Source organism: Microcaecilia unicolor, chromosome 8 (assembly GCF_901765095.1).
Source record: "Microcaecilia unicolor chromosome 8, aMicUni1.1, whole genome shotgun sequence".
In the NCBI taxonomy this organism is placed as follows: domain Eukaryota; kingdom Metazoa; phylum Chordata; class Amphibia; order Gymnophiona; family Siphonopidae; genus Microcaecilia; species Microcaecilia unicolor.
In genome coordinates, this window is record NC_044038.1 from 153,787,415 (window position 1) to 153,809,556 (window position 22,142).

Consider the following 22,142-nt stretch of genomic DNA (forward strand, 5'->3'; position numbering starts at 1 on the left):
ATGTGGCTTACATAGTGCCGGAGAGGCATTTGCAGGCTCCGGTGTGAACAAATACAAAGTGATGTTGTGGTAGGATAGATATGCTTCCTATTCTCCAGAGTTTGAGCATATCTGACAGGGGTCACCTAATTGTTTTGACTCCAAGTATGTTCCTAGTTTGCCAGTGCCTTAGAGCAACTAATAAGGCAATAAACTGTAAAAGTCTGAGCAGAAACAACTAAGAAAATGGAATTTACATATCCAAATAACTTAAAATGCAGTATATCACAGCAAGGGAATTATTTTGAGTATATAAAGGTTGCAGGTGTGTGTATCTGTGTGCTTTGTGGGTGCACTCTGCATATGTGGTATCTTTGGGGATTGCTGGGGCTGTTTGTGGTGGGGAGAGTGGAGCAATTTGCAGGGTGGTGGTGAGTTGTGCGGGAGGGAGGTAACAGCAGTTTGCAGGGTGATCTTTAGGTACACTATATAGAATACAGGGGTTAATGTCTTATTTCCTTTTATAAGTCAAAAACAAATATCAAACCTACAATGACTCCTTTCCCCTCCCCCCTCCATATAGGAACCTTTCTGTGCCAAAACTTCAGAGCTACTCGAATCATAAACATTGAATCAGGATGCCATACTTATTTGGGGGTTATCCTACACTCTTTGTCAGTGTTGCAGTATGTTTACAAAGTTTTGAGTATTTCTAAGAAATGGGTGGAAAACTGATGCGAAAAATTCTTGAGGCCTGAGTCTTGTCTCTCTTCTTCACAGGGATACTTTTATTGTCACCGTGGGGAATGCGCTGACCAGCATTCTGGCTGGCTTTGCCATCTTTTCTGTTTTGGGGTACATGTCTCAGGAACTAGGAGTTCCTGTGGATCAAGTCGCTAAAGCAGGTTAGAGAAATATATATTTTATCTTTCCTTACTTTTATTTTTCGTTAGGGATAATATCAGTTCTACGAACTAAGCCACATTTAATCCTCCATGATGACGGAATCAATCCAGGAGGTCTTCTTCCCCAGTTTTACTCTCCTTATTGTTTTTCATAGTTTGCTTTCAATTTGTATTTGGAATAACATCGTTATGCTATTCATTCCCCCCCCCCCCCCCCCCCTTCGTATCTCCTTTATGTCCTACTCAAGTTAAATTTGTCCAATGGATAATTTGACTTGTTTGAGAGTAGTAGGCAAGTTCTTGCTTTCATTTTGTCTGTTTTAAATTACTGGTTATGTAAACCAGTGTTTCCCAAGTCTGGCCCTGGAGTACTCCTTGCCAGTCAGGTTTTCAGGATATTCACAATGCGCGAAAAGAGGTTTGCATATAATGGAGGCAGTGTATGCAAATCAAGTTCATGCATATTCATTGTGGATGTCCTGAAAACCTGACTGGCAAGGTCCAGGACTGTTCTTGAGAAACACTGATGTAAACCACCAAGAAGCATTGTGATTGGTGGTATATGAAATGCTCATAAATAAATAAATAAGTTATCTGCCAGTTTTAGCACTAGTGGTACATCCAATACCCCAAACTAATGTAAAAGAATTTTCTACAATTCTTAAAGTCACTGAATGTACACAGTTTCGTTTGTTATGTAGATATATTTGGCTGTTTGGTTTTTATTCCTTCAATTTTATTATTTTGTAAACCGCTTAGATGTCTTATGATTCATGTTCCCTCTAAGCTGTGTAGAGTCTTCCAACTGCATTGCTCCAATATCACTAAGGATAGGCCAGTCCTCTGGTGTCCTGCAGAATTTGCCTGCCCCTCGCTATTGAAAATGTGATATTGAATCAGCACCCCCTACTGGCAGGAATGTAGGCGAAGGACTCCCACAAAGCTTAGAGGGAACATTGCAAATGATTATTGCTGCTCTATCAAATGAAATGCCCTATGACTTTTCACCTAACGATAAGCGAAACACAGTGGCATTACCACGGCCAATTCAGAGACAGTGCTGCATTGACAGACTTGCAGGTTTCTCTGTACTGACAAATGACAGCTGACCAGTGAAATCACTTGTTCGGGGCTATCCTCTAATTTTCACTGGCACTTAACTGGTTATCACCGCTGAGAATTGGCACTTAGCACCTAAATGAAAACCTGCTATGTTGGGGGCATTCCGTGGGCACAGTGCCGATATTCAGCACTGTGGAAGGATTGTCCAGGCACAATCCACCTGCTTTACTTCCTCATGCTCAAAACTAATTGCACACATATCATTTGCATACTATTAGCTTTGAGCATGAGGAAATTATTTTGGGCACAAGTTTTCGCTGTCGCCATTACTGAGAGACTGCGCTGCAGCCACAGGCTTAATGACGTCAGCCAGCTGTGATGGCAGCTGCCGGGTAATGTCAGAACAGTGCTGAGGAATGAGTAATGTTTTTTTGGGGGGGGAGGGGCGAGGTTTCAAAAGTATAGGGAAGCTTTTTTCAGAAGGTGGCCCCATTAAATATGACTTTCTAATGGTTTTGTTTTTCAGTAAAATCCACTTCAAAGGTACGCCTCCCCCCCGGTTTACTAAGCCGTGCTAGTGGCTGCCGTGTGCTAATGCCGACACAGCCCATTGACTTTGAGTGGGCTGTGTTGGCATTGCTAGGACCGCTGCTCTTTAATATATTTATAAATGATTTAGAGATGGGAGTAACTAGCGAGGTAATTAAATTTGCTGATGACACAAAGTTATTCAAATTCGTTAACTCGCGACAGGATTGTGAAAAATTACAGAAGGACCTTATGAGACTGGGAGATTGGACGGCTAAATGGCAGATGATGTTTAATGTGAGCAAGTGCAAGGTGATGCATGTGGGAAAAAAGAACCCGAACTATAGCTACGTCATGCAAGCTTCCACGTTAGGAGAAAGGGATCTGGGTGTCGTTGTTGATTATACACTGAAACCTTCTGCTCAGTGTGCTGCTGCAGCTAGGAAAGCAAACAGAATGTTGGGTATTATTAGGAAAGGTATAGAAAACAGGTGTGAGGATGTTATAATGCCTTTGTATCGCTCCATGGTGCGATCGCACCTTGAGTATTGTGTCCAATTCTGGTTGCCGCATCTCAAGAAAGATATAATGGAATTGGAAAAGGTGCAGCGAAGTGCGACGAAAATGATAGCAGGGATGGGACGACTTCTCTATGAAGAAAGACTAAGGAGGCTAGGGCTTTTCAGCTTGGAGAAGAGACAGCTGAGGGGAGACATGATAGAGGTATATAAAATAATGAGTGGAGTGGAACAGGTGGATGTGAAGCGTCTGTTCACGCTTTCCAAAAATAGTAGGACTAGAGGGCATGCGATGAAACTACAGTGTAGTACATTTAAAACAAATAGGAGAAAATATTTCTTCACCCAATGCATAATTAAACTCTGGAATTCGTTGCCGGAGAGCGTGGTGAAGGCGGTTAGCTTGGCATAGTTTAAAAAGGGTATGGACAGTTTCCTAAAGGACAAGTCCACAGACCGCTACTAAATGGACTTGGGAAAAATCCACAATTTCGGGAATAACATGTATAGAATGTTTGTGCGTTTGGGAAGCTTGCCAGGTGCCCTTGACCTGGATTGGCCGCTGTCGGGGACAGGATGCTGGGCTCGATGGGACTTTGGTCTTTTCCCAGTATGGCATTACTTATGTAATTATGTACTTATGCCACGCGGCAGCTCTAGCGCAGTATTCTAAACATGGGGGGTAATTATTTAGGGCCCCTTTTACTAAACCACGCTAGTGATTCCTGGCGTGACATATGCAACGCAACCCATAGTAACATAGTAAATGACGGCAGATAAAGACCTGTACGGTCCATCCAGTCTACCCAACAAGATAAACTCATTTACATGGCATGTGATACTTTATATGTATACCCGAGTTTGATTTATCCTTGCCTTTCTCAGGGCACAGACTGTAGAAGTCTACCCAGCACTGTTCTTGTACTAAGTTCTGGAGCTAACGTCGAAGCCCCTTAAAATTTACACTCCAGCCTATCTATCATAGGCGCTGACTCCGTGGGTGCTGTGGGTGCTCGAGCACCCCCAATATTTTACCCACCGCAAGTTCCCTTCACCAGCCCAGAATTTTAAAAGTCCCTCCCTCCCTCCCTTTGAGTTCCAGGGCTCCCTCCCTCCAAATTTTAAGTCATCTTACCTCGTCGGGGTTACGGTGGCAGCAGCAGTGAAAAGCGTGCAGGCTCGGCACTTAGCTCAGCCTTCCCTTCTCTCTCTTAGCTCTGGTCCCGCCCTCATTTCCTATTTCCACAAGGGCAGGACCAGAGCTGAGAGAGAGAGAAGGGAAGGCTGAACTAAGCACCGAGCCTGCATGCTTTTCACTGCTGCTGCTGCTGCCACCATAACCCCGACGAGGTAAGATGACTTTTAAAATTTGGGGGGAGGGACTCGAAGGAAGGGAGGGGGCTTGGTACTCGGAGGGAGGGAGGGTGGGCCTGGAACTCGTAGGGGGGGACGGGGGAAGAGGGAGGGGGACAAGGGGGGGAATGCACCACCTGTAAAAAAAAAATTTCAGCACCCCCAATCATTTTGAAAAGTTGGCTCCTATGCAGTCCATCCCTATCTATTCAGTCACAATCAGGGCATTGACCGTAGAAGTCTGCTCAGCTCCCATTTTATTTCCCAATTACCGGCATCACCACCCAATCTCCGCTAAGATTCCGTATAACCATTCCGTCTAAACAGGATTCCTTTGTGTTTATCCCACGCAAGTTTGAATCCCATTACCGTTTTCATCTCCACCACCTCCTGGGGGAGGGCATTCCACATATCCACCACCCTCATGAATGGACTTCGTCACATTTGCTATGTGGGAATCACTAGCGCAGTTTAGTAAAAGGGGCCCTTAGTTTTCCACATGTTGTTGAAGCCATTTCACTTAGGGGCCCTTTCACTAATGCACATCTAGCACAGAAAAAACAGTCCTAACACGGGATATCCTAAAGCATTCCGTGTTAGTTTTTATCTCTGCGTGCTAAGCATGCAGTATTTTTGGGAGGGGCATGTCAGAGGCAGAGAAGGAGCATGTCTGCACTAATCAGCTAGCATATCCACATTACCGCACATTAACTGGTTAGCGCAGGGTTAACATAGGAGCCTTAAATAGGAGGCAGTAAGTGCTCCTGCAGTAATTTTTTCAAATAGCTTTGTGCTAATGCTGACATTAACATATGACCACATATTCAAGACATGGAAACAGGGGTGCCGAGAGGGGGGCAAAATTCCATGGGCCCAGGCCTCCAAGGGGGGCCCGGCGCCGGGGTCCCTCTCTCCTGCTTTTGACGGGACCCGGGTGATGGCATCCCGACAGGAGCAGGAGAGAGAAAACTCCGGCGTTGAGCCCCCCTTAGAGACTGGATTGAAAAATAGTAGTGTTCCAGCAGATGAAACCGCCTGCCTCGGGGGTCACAATCACTGTAGAACACTGAGGTACAACTTCCAAAATCAGCAGAAGTACAAACGGCAGAGAGCAGTGCTACAAGCCTGGTTATTAAAAGCACTCATCCAACGGACAAACATCCATATGACGCTGTTGTAAACTCATTGTGGGAAAACAAGTTTACAATAGCGTCATATGGATGTTTGTCCGTTGGATGAGTGATTGTGACCCCTGAGGCAGGCAGCTTCATCCGCCGAAACACGGTCCCATGTTGGGTCCTTCATATGGTAATAGATTAATTAAAACCTCATATTTTATCCACTCATGTGCTGGAAGTCATTTGGTCATCCCCTACTTCTCTCCCTTCTGTGGTTTGGATTATCGTAGGAGTTTTTCTCTTTTTTGCTGGTGTTGTTTAAAGACATTCTAAGCCCAGATTTCAGCGTGGATTTGTAAAATGGCCTCTAAACTCCTTAGTTCCAGGCAGTGGCGTACCAAGGGGGGGGCGGTGCATGCCGCTAGGGAAGTGCCGCGTGCCTGTCAGCTCTTCGTTTTCATGCTCCCTTTGCCCCGGAACAGGTCACTTCCTGTTCCAGGGCAGAGGGAGCATGAAAACGAAGAGTAGGCAGGCGCACGGCACCCCCCCCCCCCCAGTGGCGTGCACCCGGGGGGGGGGGGTTCTTTCACCGGGGGATCGGGGGTTCTTTCGCCGGGGGGGGGGTGTCGCGCTGTTCCGGGGGGGGGGGGCGCTGCACCCGGGGGGCGGGGCGGGGCGCATCGGCGATCCGCCCCGGGTGTCAGCCCCCCTAGGATCGCCACTGGTTCCAGGAGTTCCCCTGTCTCCTCTTTGCACGCTACCCTTATTCCAGTATTTCTCTTCCTAAAGAGACTTTAAGACCTCTTATACTGTTGCAAGGAGGAAAGTTTATGCAGCATAAAATGTATTGTACTGTTTTGGGATCTTGCCAGGTGCTTGCAACCTGGATTGGCCAGTGTTGGAAACAGGATGCTGGGCTTGATGGACCTTCGGTCTGTCCCAGTATGGCAACACTTATGTTCTTATGTAACTATACACAGCACACAGACAAAAAGTAAATGTGGTGAACTGACAGCATGTGTTGGGTTGTAGGTGGATAAAAAAAAAAGCTAAAAGCATCATTTCCTAGTAATGACAATATTGTGCATGCAGGAATTAAAGGCCTTTATCGAGCATTGCTTTAGTTGCAGGGGATGTAAATAATAGATACACTGTCTGACATCTGAGTTCTTCCATTATAATAGCAGAGCAGCTTTTCAGATTCTGGCAGGTCTATTTTTAATCCCATCTCATGTTACTGTAATTTTGTCTTTTCCATGGCAAGCCTGGAAAAAGCAATGAACTCTGGAAAGCCCTGCTCATAGGTACCTAACACAGCTCCATAACAGATCACTGCCTGTGGCACTGCAAATGAACCTGGTACAGATGACTATATAGAGATACGGGGGGGGGGGGGGGGGGGGGATATGGCATTACTAATTATCAGTTCAGGATCAGGGAATTAGTTAATGATAACTAATCACTAGATCCATTATATATTGCTGATTGCTAATTCTAAAAGTATGCGTTTGCAAAGTAATGAGAATCCTTATTACCTACACACCAGAACTGGGTTAGCTTTGACAGGTACAAATTGCAAGGCATTACTATGCGGGTGAGTCATGATTCATTTTTACCACCTGCTTTGCTAAAGACTGCTGTGGACCGGGGGATGAGAGGAGAGTGCTAACAAAAAAGGCCTTACAGAGGATGGAATGGGCTGAATGCTGGAAACAGGGGAATGGGGTGTTCTGTGGCACAGAGAGACATGAAGTGTGTCATGGGAAGAAGAGCTGCATGAGAAATGACGCTCGAGGTTACAGTGTGTGCCGTGTTGCTATGTGACCGAGGCTGGAGCTATGGTAATCACCGGATTCTATATTACATTCTTCAGTTGTTCTTAGGTTCTCACTATTAGAAACCAGGGATATATCTCTTATTCCTAATGAGCTACACTAAATTGCTCATTACAGATGGGTACAATGTTAAAAAGGTTTAGGGCTACATGAAAGAAAATGGCAGGCTGTGCGAGAAAGGATGCAGGGTTGTGAAGTAAGGGAGGGGCGGCAGATGCAGGAAGGTGCACTGTGAAGTAGGAAGGGTTCAGTACTTTAAGATGTTAATGATTTTCAGCAGTGAGTTTCATGCAGACATGTTAGCTGCTGCTTTTCAGTGATTCTTGCCAAGCCTCACATTGCCAGCCAGCGGTTACCAAGACATTCTCCACTTCCCTTAAGACACAGTGCAAACTGGCTTCTTTCCAGACCCATATGAGCTCTATTGATACTGGCTTCTAGCTTTTTAGTTAAATAGGGACTGGTTTGGACCAGTTTAGACTGGGGTCAGGACTGGATCGGACTGATCTGGACGAGTTGGAACTGGATGGGACTTGTTTGGACTGGTTTGGGCATGTTTGGACAAGTCAAGACTAGTCTGGACCAATTTGGATTGATTTGGTCTGGTCAGGACAGGATTGAACTGGTTTGAGCTGGCTGGAGATAGTTGGGACTGCTTTGGACCAGCCGGTATGGGCCAGATTGGTTTGGACCATTCTGGACTGATTTGGACTAATCAGAGTTGGCTGGGAGAGGTGGTGTTAGAATGTTTGGCGTGATACTCAGCTGGTAGCGATCAGTATTTTGCTGACTGCTGCCAACATTATCCCTGGAAATTCAATTCTGGACCATGTCTGGGCTCCGGCATTGAATTTCCGGGTATACAGAGCCAGCAAAAACAGCAGTTTAAGTGCGAAATTCACCACTTAACCAGCTATAGTGAACTGCTTAATGATAGGTCTGACGTTTATGTGGTCCTATTTATATGGTTACATTGGCTTGTTAAGTGCTGACTCTGCCCCAGAACACCTCCAAAATAGCCGATTTCTCATTGGGCACTAACTGGATGTTTTCAGTGGCACTATCTGGTTAAGTACCACTGAATATGCCTGGTTAGCCCTGAAGAATGGTCAAGTAATTGGCAGCTAATACTTAAGAAAATGCAGGGTAATGCACTTGGGTTACAACAATCCAAGGGAAGGGTATAGTGTAGGGGATGAAATACTTCTGTATTTGAAAGACTTGGGGGTGATGGTATCTGATTTTCTTAAGGTGACGGTCAAAGCCAGAAGAATCCTTGAGTGCATAGGGAGAAGAATGGCCAGCAGGAAAAAAGAGGTGATAGTGCCCCATTTGGAATACTGTGTGGAATTCTGGAGACCGCACCTATGAATAGATATAAACAGGATGGAGTCGGTCTAGAGGACGGCTACAAAGTTGATTACTGGTCTCTGTCATAAAGCATATGGGTCAGACTTATAGATCTCAATATATATATATATATATTCTGGAAGAAAGGTGGGAGAGGGTTATATGATAGAGATGGCATTAATGTTCAGGAGGTGAGTCTTTTTCAAATGAAGGAAAACTCTGGTATGAGAGAGCATAAGATGAAGTTAAGAGGATATAGGAAACACTTTTTCACAGAAAGGGTGGTGGATGTGTGGAATAGCCTCCCGGTGGAGGAGACAAGGACTGTGTCTGAATTTAAGAAGACATGGGACAGGCACATGTACATGAGAGCTCTTAGTGAAAGGAAGAGATAGTGGTTACTGAGGATAGGCAGAGTGGATGGGCCACTTGGCCCTTGTCTGCTGTCATGTTTCTATGTTTAACTGTCAAGGAGCCGCTTCTGGCCTAAGTCACTTAGAAAAATCAACCCCGTTGAGTTCAAGTATCAAAATTTCATGGAGGTCATAGGGGCTTGAAAGTTAATTCAAGAAAGCATAAGGCTGAAGGTTCACCTAGTAAATCTTTTGACCCTGGACAGTGGTCCTCAGAGATTGCCACTCCTGCAATGGCATGGATCGAGTAAGTGCTGCAGGGATGGGGCGCAGTTTGGTGGTGTTAATCACTTGAACTTTTTTTTCCTAGTGTACACCAAAGGCCTTTGCTGCAGTTCTGTCCAAAGATCACTGCAGACATTATGAAGCTTCACCATGAACACGTGTTTTCATTTCATTAGTACTCCAACTCTACAAGGTACTTGTAGTTAGGATGGCCATATGCCAGTCTCCTGCTGACTCAAGGCTGTTTCCTTCCCTCCATGGAATGGATATCTCAGAGTTATCCATGGCTGTTTCTGATGCTAATCCTTCTCACCTTGGTAGACATTTGAGGGGTGTGTTTTTGAGGCAGTGTTTCCTCTTCTCTTTCACATCCTTTCCTGGGGTCCAGCTGCTCTTCTGCCCTCAGCACTGACACCCAGTCCCAGGTTTAATATTATACAGGTTTGCAGCAAAGGGCTGAACCTTGAGAAAAAGAGCTTAACACGTAGACACCATTTTTGTCATAGCTTCACACTATTCTGTTCACAGATATTATTAGTGCATAGAAGTTAGGGGCCTGAGATCCACAGGATTTATACTCCTAACTGAGAGTTATGCATCTGAATTGGCCTCTTTGAAAAATTTGCTAGGGCTGAGTGCATAAATTTATAGACAGAATTTCATTAATCTTCTAAATTTAGGAGCATAATTAGTGGGTGGCAATGGGGCTGATTTAGGATGGGGGAAAACCTTAGGAGCTTAGCCCTGATTTTCAGCACTAGGCTCATAAATATGGGGAAATAAATGGGAAGCCTAAATTTATAAGCATAGGGAGTGATAACCAACCCAGTCAGCGGTTATAAAGCTGCTGATAACCAGGGGCTGCATTAGATCTCGATATTCAAAGATGAGCTACGCCTATCTCATGCATATTTATTGTGGTAATCCTGAAATCTGGAAGGGCTGGGTGTGCCTCCAGGAGATAGTTGAGAAGCTCAGGTATAGCTGAATTTATTTGAAGGACAGAGTTTTTATGTGAGCCATCCATTCCTAACTTTAGTAGTGTTTTCGCTGTATCTGCTTTTTCTTCCATCTAAAATCTAGTTTTATTTTGAACTTATACTTTCCTCATCTCTCATTTGAGCACAGGGCCGCCGAGAGATAGAGGGGCCGCTGCCTCCCCCCCACCCCCCACAGGCCACCGCCGCCCCCTTCCCCCTTACCTTCCTGCATCTGCTTCTCCCTTGGTCTGTCAGTCTCCTGCTCCTGTGTGCCAGGTCCTGTGTTATCACGTTAATGCAATCACCCAGGTCCCGATACACAGGAGCAGGAGAGATACAGACCAAGGGAGCAGAACCTTCTGGCACTGGGCCCCCCTTGGAGGCCGGGCCCGGGGAATCTTCCCCCCTGCCTCCTCCCAGGCAGCCCTGCTTGTGTACAGCAGTGCTATTATCCTTTCAAATGAAGGCAGCACTCCACAGTTTTACTTCCACTTATCTGTCCCTTGAATAAGAGCCCATGAAAGAAGAAGAGGTGGATTAGCGGTTAAGGGCAGAAGATCGAAATGCAGTGCTCCATTTGTTAAATCCCAGTCTTATCCATTAGAGGAGTAACTCGTTTTGATCTGTTAAAAAAAAAACATGACCTATTTTAATTTTCTTTGTCCAAAAAGTTCCTTTTCTTCAAGATGGTCTCAGGATTCAGTCAACAAGTTACAGTCAGTGCTTTCCATCCAATACACCAACCAGAGAGGCTAAAGCACGTGGCGGAACACAGGAAACCATCCGTGCTAAAAAATGAGGTCAGTCACCGATAGAAGGAGTAGATGAGTAAAGCTTACATATTCAATTACTAGGGCAGTGAGTCTATATATTAGCACCTCAGTCTAGACGCCCCAAGGCCATGTGGGTAGAACCAAATCTATAATGGCTTCTTGGTGCCAAGATTCCATTGTAGAATACTGGTGTAAATTGGTATTGATGTGCCCATGCACAGGCACACTCTTTCATGACATATCAATGGCAGGCATAAGTTAGCATGCCTAGGTGTGCTAAGTGATGCACATACCCCCTAATTCTATAAAAGTCAACAAAAATTGGCCGTGTGCAAATTTGCATGCCAAATTTAACTGAATAAAGAGCTAATGCAAAAAATTGGCTTTTTAACATGAAATTATTGGCACTAATTGGAACTTTAATTGGAACCGACACATGTAAATTTAGGCATGGGATCTGCGATAATGTGCAAGCCAAAAAAAAGGACACAGAAATGGGAGTGTCATGGGTGGAGCAGGGGCATTCCTAGCATTTATGCTTGTTGTGATAGAATATGGGGAATACGCATCCAATTTAGGCGAGTACATTTGCACCGCGTTTCAGTTGGTGCAATTGGACATGCCTAAAGTTAAGCATAATTCCCGGGCGGAAGTGCTATTCTATAAACTGTGCCTAACTGTATTGTACAGCATCTAGGACAACTTGGCTAGTGTGGTTTATAAATATTTTAAATAAATAAATAAACTTTAAACATGGTTTATAGAATAGCGCTTTTTTTGGTGCCAATTGTTTTGATGCCATATATAGAATTCACCCTGGAGGGCATTATTCTATAAATGTTATGCTCCTAAATTTATGCTCCTAATTTTTGAGCATAATTTATGCTCCTAAACAGTGCCAGCTCGAGGCAAGATGCCGCCTAAGGCAGACCTAAGATGCCCCCCCAGGCCGAGATGCCACCCTCCACTGGGCCGAAATGCCGCCTTCCATGGGGCGGGATGCCACACCCCCAGGCCAAGATGCGTTTACCTGTTTCATCACTTTCCAAACCTGGCAGCGGCAGCAATTCCCATACGCTGCCCTGCCACCAGCACCCGCCTCTTCCTTTTACTGCAGCTGCCTGAGCCTCTGACGAAACAGGAAGTTACATTAGAGAGGAGGCCGCAGTAAAGGGAAGAGGCGGGTGTCAGCGGCAAGGCAGCATATGGTAATCACTGCCACTGCTGGGTTTCAAATGTGATGAAACAGGTAAACACTGCGAATGGGGTGGCCGCTCCCCGAACAGTAGGGAGATGTTGCTTCCCAAAGAGTGCTGCCTGAGGTCCCCACCTCAGATGGCCTAATGGTCGGGACACCCTTGCTCCTAAATTAATGCTCTTAAATAAGGAGCATAATCTATTTTGGAGCATAGAGTATGGTCCTAATTTAGGAGCATAAATTATAGGTGTATAACCTTTATAGAATAAGGCCCATAGTGTATAGCATTCTATAAAATGTGCATACCTGGGAGACACACCCATGGTCTGCCCATGCTCTGCCTATGAGTACGCCTCCTTGTAAGTCCTACCTTGTAGATTAACACCTAGTGCAGATCAGTGCCTATCTGCCTAAGCAGTGGCTACGTCTAGGTGTCACTTTGTAAAATTGCCCTCTGAATTTTCCTGTGGCCATTGGAGCACAGTGTTTGACATATAGAGCAACAATGGGAAATTGAGATTGATTGTAGATAAACCTTTCAGTAATACTAACTTTGGTACATTTGGTGACCACCTTTATTTGGCATTGATGGCTTTGTGTATCTTTGCTTTTGTTTGTTAGGTCCTCTTGCATTTTCCCTTTTAAAACCTTTCAACTACTAACAAGATGTAAGGGAGTCACCCATCCTGCATGAATCCACAAACTTACCTCTGACTCTCTGCATGACCTTAGAAAAATCACTTTATGCCGTTTTGGTTCATTTTGGTGGCTGGCCAGGAGTTACTAGATAAAACTGGCAACACTGTATCTTCCCCCCCCCCCCCCCCCCCCCCCCACCTCATCATTTCAAAAGTGGTTGTAAAGCGTGCAAAACCTGTAATTTGGTTGAGGACCATCAACTCCAGATAGACTGCATGTACAGCATATTTCTAAAGAGTCAAGGTGAAAATACCCATCTAAAATCTGCTTTTGCATTGCATTGATCAAGCTTTTGCACTATTCAAACAATGGGACTGGAAGGGAAGCTTCATTCATGGAAGAAATCTGTGCAGCCTTTCCTGCAAGCAAGGGTCATGCATGCAACATGCATCCATCTTCCCTACCCTGACTCCCAGCTGCATGGTATCTTCTGCCCTAAACAGACCTAAAACCTGAGAGCAGGCGCTGGGTCTTCTGTGGAGTAGTCAAAGGGCTAGCCTTGGCATTCAAACTGCTAGAAAGGCATATATTTCATTTTTAGAGGTACCAAGTGCAAGTGTAATATGGCTTGAAGGAAAAAAATGCATTATGTAATTTTGTAATCACAATACAAGTACCCCCTAATTCTATATATCTGAGCACTCATTTTTATGCTTTGCGAAAAGTTGCATGTGATAGAACAGTGGCAGTTATGCAATGTTACTTAATTTAACTATGAGCTATTAATTGATGTAAATGAGCAAGAATTGACTGTAACTGCTGTTCATTGGTGCTAATTGGCACTAATGAGCAGTTACCTGCGTATCTGCCATTATTTGGTATTCTATAAAATGCACATGAAAAATCAGTGTGCAAGTAGAAGGGGGACGTGGGCCTTGGAGAGGTAATGAGGGGTTGGAGGTGCACCTAGCACGTACACGCCCAGGTTCTAGAATACTAGCTGTTATGTGCCTAACTGACCAGTGTGAGGATTTATACCAGCCACTGAGCCAGCATAAACATCACATCTAAAGTTAGACGTGTAACTGCGGAATTACTTTAGTATTCTATAATGGAAATTGCACATCCAATTGCCGATATAGAATTTGCACTTAGTACATATCATCCCGGGGGTCGTTATCCAGCCGGAGGTGCTCAGCATTTTGCTGACCACTGTCAGTTATACTTGGAAACTCACCGCCAGGCCATGTCCGAGCTTTGGAATTGAATTTCCGGGTTTGTGGAGCCGGCTAAACCAAGCAGGTTAATCGTGATATTCAGCACTTATCTGGCTATTGGTTACTGCATAAAGGGCTCCTTTTACTAAGCGGTGGTAAGCCCAATGCAGGCCTATCGCTCACTATACAGGAAGTACCGCCGGGCTACCACAGCAGCCCGGAAGTACTTCCCACCCCTAGTGCGCTGTCATTTCCAGCGCTACAAAAATGTATTGTCGTAGCTCTAGAGTGTACCCGGCAGTAATCGGGCAGTGGTTACTGCGGGGTTAACGTGGGAGACCTTGCCAGGGCTTCCTCCCAAAATGGACACGCGGCAAGTGCTTTACTTGCAGCCCAACCATTTCCTGTAGGAAAGCGAGACTTCCCTTTTACCAGCTGCAGTGCAAATGTAAAACACGCACCGTCGGCAGCGCCGCCCCCCTTGTGCCACAGCCTGGTAAAAGGGGCCCAAAGATAGGACTGATTTTTATGCGGTCCAATTTATGCAGTTACCTTGGCTGTTAAGGGCCTTTTTCTATAAAGGTTATGCATTTTCAGTGACAGTAACCCGTAAAATGTCTCTGAAAATGACCGGTTAGCAATAAATAAGTGATTTAACTGGCCAGAAGTTGTTTCTGGCTGGTTAAATTGTTTTGAATATTGACCTGCAGGTGTCTATCGTTATGCAGTCTCAAAGAATTACCCCCATAGCTTTGTACTTAAAGCAGGGGTTCTCAACCCAGTCCTTGGGACATCCCAAGCCCGACTAGTTTTCAAGATATCAACAATGAACGTGCATGAGATAAATTTCCACGCACTGCCTCCTCGTGTGCAGATCTATATGATGCATGTTCATTGTGCGTATCCTGAAAACCTAACTGAGTGGGGTGTCTCAAAGATTACATTGAGTAACCCTGACCTAAAGTAATGAACTGTATTTGGATTAAAAATTTTGTTGCAATAGTTGCCTTCTCCAAAATGAATCCTGTTCGTAAAAATATTGTTATCTGGCTCTGAAAATCAAAGCTGCACATCCCTAGCCAGGAACTGTTCTGTGTTTCCTCCTACCTTCTTTAGGTCCTGGTTTGGCCTTTGTGGTATATCCCCAGGCCATGACCATGCTTCCTCTCTCTCCATTCTGGTCCTTCCTCTTCTTCTTCATGCTGCTCACTCTTGGCCTGGACAGTCAGGTAAGAGATACCATCTACTAAGAAGTTCTCAGGGTCGATATTCAAAGCAGTTTAACTGGCCAGAAATGGATCCTGGCCAGTTAAATCTACTACTACTAATCATCTCTATAGCACTATTAGACATTCGCAGCGCTGTTCACATTATATGCAGGTTCATTCTGTCCCTAGGGGGCTCAGAATCTAAGGGCTTTGTTTACTATGGTGTACTAGCGTTTTTAGCGCACGCTAAAAATTAGCACGTGCTAATGTTAGAGACACCCATATATTTCCATAGATGTCTCTAACATAAAAACGCTAGCACACCTATAGCATGGCTTAGTAAACAGGGCCCAAAGGGGTTCTTTTACTAAGCTGCGGGAAAAGGGCCCTGAGGTAGTGACAGGGGCCATTTTCCCAATTACCAGGGCCCTTTTACTGCAGTGGGTATATAGCCCCTCACAAAATGGCCAATGGGGTAAGATAACTCTTTCCGCAAGGCCATGTGGTGGGGAGCACTTACCGCCACCCATTGAGATGGCAGTAAGGGCTCCGGCAGTAACCCAGCGGTAACTGGGCAGTGTGCAGTGATGCCCGATTACTGCCAGGTTAGCACCGCATTAGCCAAAAATATTTACGGGGAGCGCCGGAAATTGTGTGCGCTCAACCTGGAAATACTGCTGGTGGTAGCCCCAGCAGTTTTTCATTTTTAGCTTGCAGGAAGCCCCCACATTGGGCTTCCACCGCTTTGTAAAAGGGCCCCTAAATTTTTGTACCTGGGGGCAATGGAAGGTTAAGTGACTTGCCCAAGGTCACAAGGAGCTGCAGTGGGAATTGAAACCAGGTTGTCAGGATCAAAGTTGTTCAGGGCTAATCAGTCATTTTCAGCGGCACCTAACCACCTTTCTCAAAACTGTCTATTTGGGGGGCGGAGTCAGCACTTGACCGGTTAATGTCTATATTTGACACTGAACCGGCCGAGGTAACTGCATAAATAGAACCCGGAAATTCAGTGCTGCAGCCTGGACATGGCCCAGCATTGAATTTCTAGCATAACCCTGTCGGCGGTCAGCAAAATGCGAGGCAACTGCTAGTACACAATTGTGCTGAAGGGCTTTGCAGGAATTTAGCAGTTACTATACGTTAAATCATATGTTCTGTGCTTTTTGTGTGTGGAAGCCGTTTGGTATTTAATTCACCGCACTTACTGCGTGCAAACATGCGGAATTAACTTATTGCATATTAAGTAGAAGATGCTAAGTGCCTCCATGATAACTGTGCACTGACTACTGTGTGCTAGTGGACAGTTTTATGCTGGACCAGTGCATGCTAGGCACACCCTCCACTATTGCCACATGAAGGGCTCCTTTTAAAAAGCGGCAGTAAGCCCAACACGGGCTTACCGCTCGCTATACAGGAAGTACAGCTGGGCTACTGCAGCAGCCCGGTGGTACTTCCCACCCCTAGCGCACCATTTCCAGTGCTGAAGTGCCGGGTTAATTCAAGATCCCTTATCACCACATCAATGGGTGGCAGTAAGAGCTCCCCCCCCCCCCCCCCCCCGAAATGGCCATGCGGCAAGTGCTTTACTTGCCGCACGGACATTTCCTGTGGGAAAGCAAGTTTTCTCTTTTACCAGCTACAGTGAAAGGGGACCTCGGCAAGCGTGTAAAACACGTGCTGACGGCAGCACCGTCCCCCTTTTGCCGCAGCTTGGTAAACAGAGCCCTATATTTGCAACTACCATGGGGTAAAGTCCCATGTTAAGCTGCAGTAATTGCAAATTTTACAGGATACACAAAATTTAAATCAGGTGTTGGAAAAATCTTCATAAACAAATATATTAAGAAAATTGAAAGCATCAATTAAAACAAATAATGCTAAAAATGTTTGTGTTATTTTATTGCCTATTTCTCTGTCACATAATTTGTCTTTTTAATGCTTCACTACGCTCTATTCCACATAACGTTTACACCCAAGACTGTGTCAATTTTAATTCATTAAGGGGCTCTTCTTCTAAAGGGTGTTAAGCACTTAGGACCCCTTTTACCAAGCTGCGGCAAAAGGGGTCCTGCGCTGGTTTTGGCGTGTGTTTTTGATGTGCACTGAGGCCCCCTTTTTTTCACAGCGGGTAAAGGTAGGTCTTTCTTTTCTTCAGGAAATGGTCATGCAGCAAGTGAAGCACTTGCCACAGGGTCATTTGGGGGGGAGGGGTGGAGGGAGCCCTTACCGCCACCCAGGGCTCCCATGCTAACCTGGCGGTAACTGAGCAACATGTGGCAATGCCCAATTACTGCTGGGTACACACCGGTGCTGCAAAAATAAACATATTTTTGTAGTGCCAGATATGACGTCATGCTGGGGGTGGGAACTACCGCAAGGCTGTTGCAGTAGCCTAGTGGTACTTCCTTTTTAGCAAGTGGTAAGCCTGTGTTGGGCTTGCCGCCGCTTTGTAAAAGGGGCCCCTTAACATGCAGTTAACACTCTGAAACAGACTACTGCCCAACTGCATTCAGGGGTTTTGCAGTACTTTCCTGTGTTAAATTGCACAATACGGAATTTGTCTGTCAAGGGACAGGGCATGGGTGAAAAGTGGGTGTGGAAACCTTAGTCAGCAAGCATGTTACACTTACCATGCACTAACTGGCTAACACAGAGTTAAAGTGGGACCACTTACCTGCTCCTAAACAGTGGCGTAGCTAAGTGGGATGCAGGTGAAGCGGTCGCTCCCCTAAACAATCTTTCAAAAAAAATGGCACCTATGCACCAAAGACTCCTGCCACCTCATGCTGTATTAACGTTTCCTCACAGCCACTGCCTTTTGAGTCTGTAGCAGCCTGGAGGAACCGCAAGCATCCCTTCCCTGCCCCTCACTGACTGGGTCACTCAATCCGCTGCCTCCCCGACTGACTTGGAACTTAAGTTGGCTGCAACAAAATGAAGCTGTTCGCTGATAGCCCTATGCACGCTACTGTGCCGCCTCTGTGCCAGTTTCCCTCCTCGCCCCCCCCCCCCCCCCCCCAAGATGTAACTTCCTGTTTGGGAGGAGAGAGCAGAGGAAGGAAACCAGCAGATGCAAGGCACCAGTGGCGTGCATAAGACTATGGCCCCGCACGCAGCTTCATTTGTGTTGCAGCCAAGTTGGGGAGGCAAGGCAACGACGCGAACAAGGAGGTCGAACTGAAAACATTGAAAGGCAAGCCACTGCTGTATCCATCTTTTACCTTTTGCTTCTATAGTCTCTCTCCCATTCCTCCGCTCCGCGCAGCCGTTACACTCAAAGAAAGCAAATCTAGGAGGAGCTGTTCTATTCACGTTGTTGATTTTAATCATTGGCAGCATTTTTTTTATCAATGTTTCATTATTGCTACTAAGTATTACATATTAAGGGCATTTGCTTTAAACTTTTGTTTAAATTTGTTTATTTAGTCCTTATATGCACATGGTTTTGCTTTTTAAATCCAAAGGTGAATGAATCCTGAGGGCGGTTGAACAATTAGGTATAAACTGTTGATTCTGACTTTACTTGTTTTGGACTGCTTTGGGTCCTGCTGATCTGTACATCTGCTGTCTAGAATTTTGGAAGATGGAAATAAGAAAATAAAAAGTTTGGGATGTATTCTGTAGAAGTTGTTTTGCAGTGTGTGTATGGATGCCTGTTCTGGTGTGTGCATGTGATATTTGAATAACTGTCTATACTTATGGCTATAATTTCTGAACAAACGGTATCACTAAAGGACAGACTTTTAAATCCCAGTTGGTATATATGCTAATCTCAACTTTGTCAAATGTTTCAGACATGTCTATGTACTTGCTCCCATGATATAACTGAATTCTGTGGTGATGGCACAAGGAAAGCAAGTTTGGTTCAGTGAAGACTAACCTGTTCCTTAGTTGGGCTCTAGTATTACCATAGTGAAAATGGGACCACATCATGCCTCTGTGGTTATGTTCCATTAATAAGTTAAACGATTAACTGACTTTTTTGAAAGGACTATATAAACTTTGGATACATGACTAGGGATACAGACGTATACTCAGTGCGTTTTTTCTAGCAAAAAGATGCCGGTACTCAAATGTCAGGCCACCCTTCAGTGATGAGGTGATCACTGAGGGACTCACCCCACAATAGCCAGGACCTCTGCAACCAGTCACAGAATCTATGACAAGGCAGAATTGGTGTGTAGAACCTGAGCTCTTTCATTAAAACTTGGGGACCATGGGCCAATTTCAGCACACAGTGGAAAAGGTGCCGGTACTTAGTACCCCCAAGTACCCCCTCACAAAAGCCCTGCATATACTTATTTATTCAATATCACAATTCCTCATGTACAACAACAAAACAACCTTTTAAGGTTGATAGTGTTTGCAATGAGCTCATTTTATTACTGACCAGACAGAGAGAAGAGTTGTCATTTTTGGCACAGTATATGTCATCACAGGAACAAAATATAAGAAAACCAATGGACTGCATTAGTGGCTTATAGTCTATTTAGTTATGTTTAAACCTGTGTGTTTTTTCTAGCAAAAAAGGTGCCAGTACTCAAATGCCAGGCCACCCTTCAGGGATGGGTGATCACTGAGAGACCCACCCATAGGCGCCCCGTATAAGAGGCTTGGGGATGCTAAGCCTCCCCAGCCCAGCTGTGACCTTTCCCGCCCATGCTGCATTGCCCCCCCCCCCCCCCCCCCAAATGTAGCCACTTTCCCTCCAGGCCCGAGGCCCGCTCATCCAGACCTGCCAAGTCGGGAGTCTCCCGCACTCCCAAGTCTGGGCCAGCAAAGTGGGAAAGTCTCCTCTTCAGCACGAGTCGCGCGATCTTCAGCACGAGTCGCGCGATAAAACAAAAAAAAGAAGCAAGAGCGGGGCCGTGGCAGCCTTCAAGCATGGGCTGTCTGCGCTGCAGCCGCTCCTCTCTCTGCCCCTGGAGGAGCAGGAAGGAAGTTGACATCGACTTCCTGCTCCGCTCCGGGGACAGAGAGGAGTGGCTGCAGTGCCGATAGCCCATGCTGAAAGCTGCTACGGTACAGCCCCATGCTTGTTCCAGCAGCCAACTGTTGCTCCTGGGGGCTCCAAAGCGGTTGAAGCTGCGTGTGGTGTCGGTCCTCCCAGCTGATTCCTGCGCTTTGGGTGCGTGTAACGCGTGTTACCTTTTTTTTTTTTGTCTGGACTCGGGGCGCTGCTGCTGAAGAGGAGAAGCAGCAGCAGTGGCCAACAAATTAATACCGGGTGGAAGGGGGAGCGAGAGGCACTAGGCAGGTATAATGGAGAGAGTGGGAAGATGGGGAGAGAAGGAGGGGACATGGAGAAGGGCTGGAGTCCTGGAGAAAGGGAGAAGCTGCTTAAAATGAGGAGAAAATGGGAGGGGGGGTGAAAGAGGGAAGACACTGGAAGGAAGAGTAGGGAGAGAGAAACTAACAGGAGGAGAAACATTGAAGGATGGGGAGAGAGAGGGGGGCATGATGAATGGAAAAGGGTAGAGAGAGAGACACTGGATGGAAAAGGGGATAGAGAGAGAGAGACACTGGATGGAAAGATTGGGAGAGAGGGGGGTAGATGTTGGATGGCAGGATCGGGAGAGGGGGTAGACGAATGGAAGGACATGGAGAGAAAGAGGGAAGAGGAAGACAGAAGGATGGGGAGATAAAGAGGGAAAACAGATGGAAGGATGAGGAGAGGGGGGGTAGACGGGACGGGAGAGAAGAGAAATCACTGGACTGGACATGTAGGGGAGGGCAGGGGAGAGAGGAGAATTGCTAGATATGGAAGGATGGAGGGGAGAGAGGAGATTTGCTAGATGGATGGATGGAAGGACCGGGGAGAAAGGAGATTTGCTAGATATGGATGGAGGACAGGGGAGGGAGGAGAGTTGCTGAATATGGATGGAGGGGAAACTGCTGAATTTAAGGACTGGATTGAAACGCTTTGAGGGCAGATGCTGCAACTGGAGGAAGGATAGGGACAGGGTGCCATAGATGGTAGACAGAACGCATAAGGACCAGGGGCGTATCTGGAATCCGGCGGTAGGGGGGGGGGCCAGAGCCAGAGAGGGGGGGCACATTTTTGCCTGCCTCCCTCCCCCCCCCCCCCCCCCCGCCGCCGCCGCCGCCACCTCTCTCCACCCCCTCCCCGCCGTCAACCCTCCCCCGTTGCTTACTTTTGCTGGCGGGGGGCCCCAACCCCCGCCAGCCGAGGTCCCGACCCGCAATCTCCATATTTCGTCTTCCTCCGTGGCCATGTGCTTCAAGGAAGTAACGCTGCAGTGCTGATTCGTTGAATCCAGTTCGGCGTCTGACGTGCTGCGACGTCAGACGCCGAACTGGATTCAACGAATCAGCACTGCAGCGTTACTTCCTTGAAGCACATGGCCACGGAGGAAGATGAAATATGGAGATTGCGGGTCGGACCTCGGCTGGCGGGGGTTGGGGCCCCCCGCCAGCAAAAGTAAGCAGCGGGGGAGGGTTGACGGCGGGGAGGGGGGCCAGGACGAAATCTGCGGGGGCCCAGGCCCCTGTGGCCCCACGCAGATACGCCCCTGATAAGGACACAGGAGGATGGTGGACATGGTGAGTGAAAGAATATCAAATGGAAAGAAGACACCATAAAACAGACGACACTGGGACCAAAACGAATAGAAAAACTAAATGCTCAGAAAACAAAGGTAGTAAAAAGTATTTTATTCAGAATGTATTAATTGGAATATGTCAGCTTTTGGAAATGTGCATCTGTGATATTTTGCACGTAAGTTTCAATTTCTCTAGTATTGCTGCATGCCAAGTCTGACTTCTTGAGGTAATTTTCCAATTCATAATTTTGCCTTCATATCTTTTGATTTCTAGTTCC

The 22,142-nt window shown here is 46.2% G+C and overlaps 1 protein-coding gene across 1 annotated transcript in view; it reads left to right on the plus strand.

Moving 5' to 3' along the window:
- SLC6A7 (solute carrier family 6 member 7) overlaps positions 1 to 22,142 on the plus strand; it is a 69,618-nt gene that overhangs the window by 24,921 nt on the left and 22,555 nt on the right. Inside the window, exons 8-9 of the mRNA XM_030213416.1 lie at positions 760 to 884; positions 15,210 to 15,322. Of these exons, the coding sequence (XP_030069276.1) occupies positions 760 to 884; positions 15,210 to 15,322 (238 nt within the window). The remainder of the gene's footprint in view (positions 1 to 759; positions 885 to 15,209; positions 15,323 to 22,142) is intronic.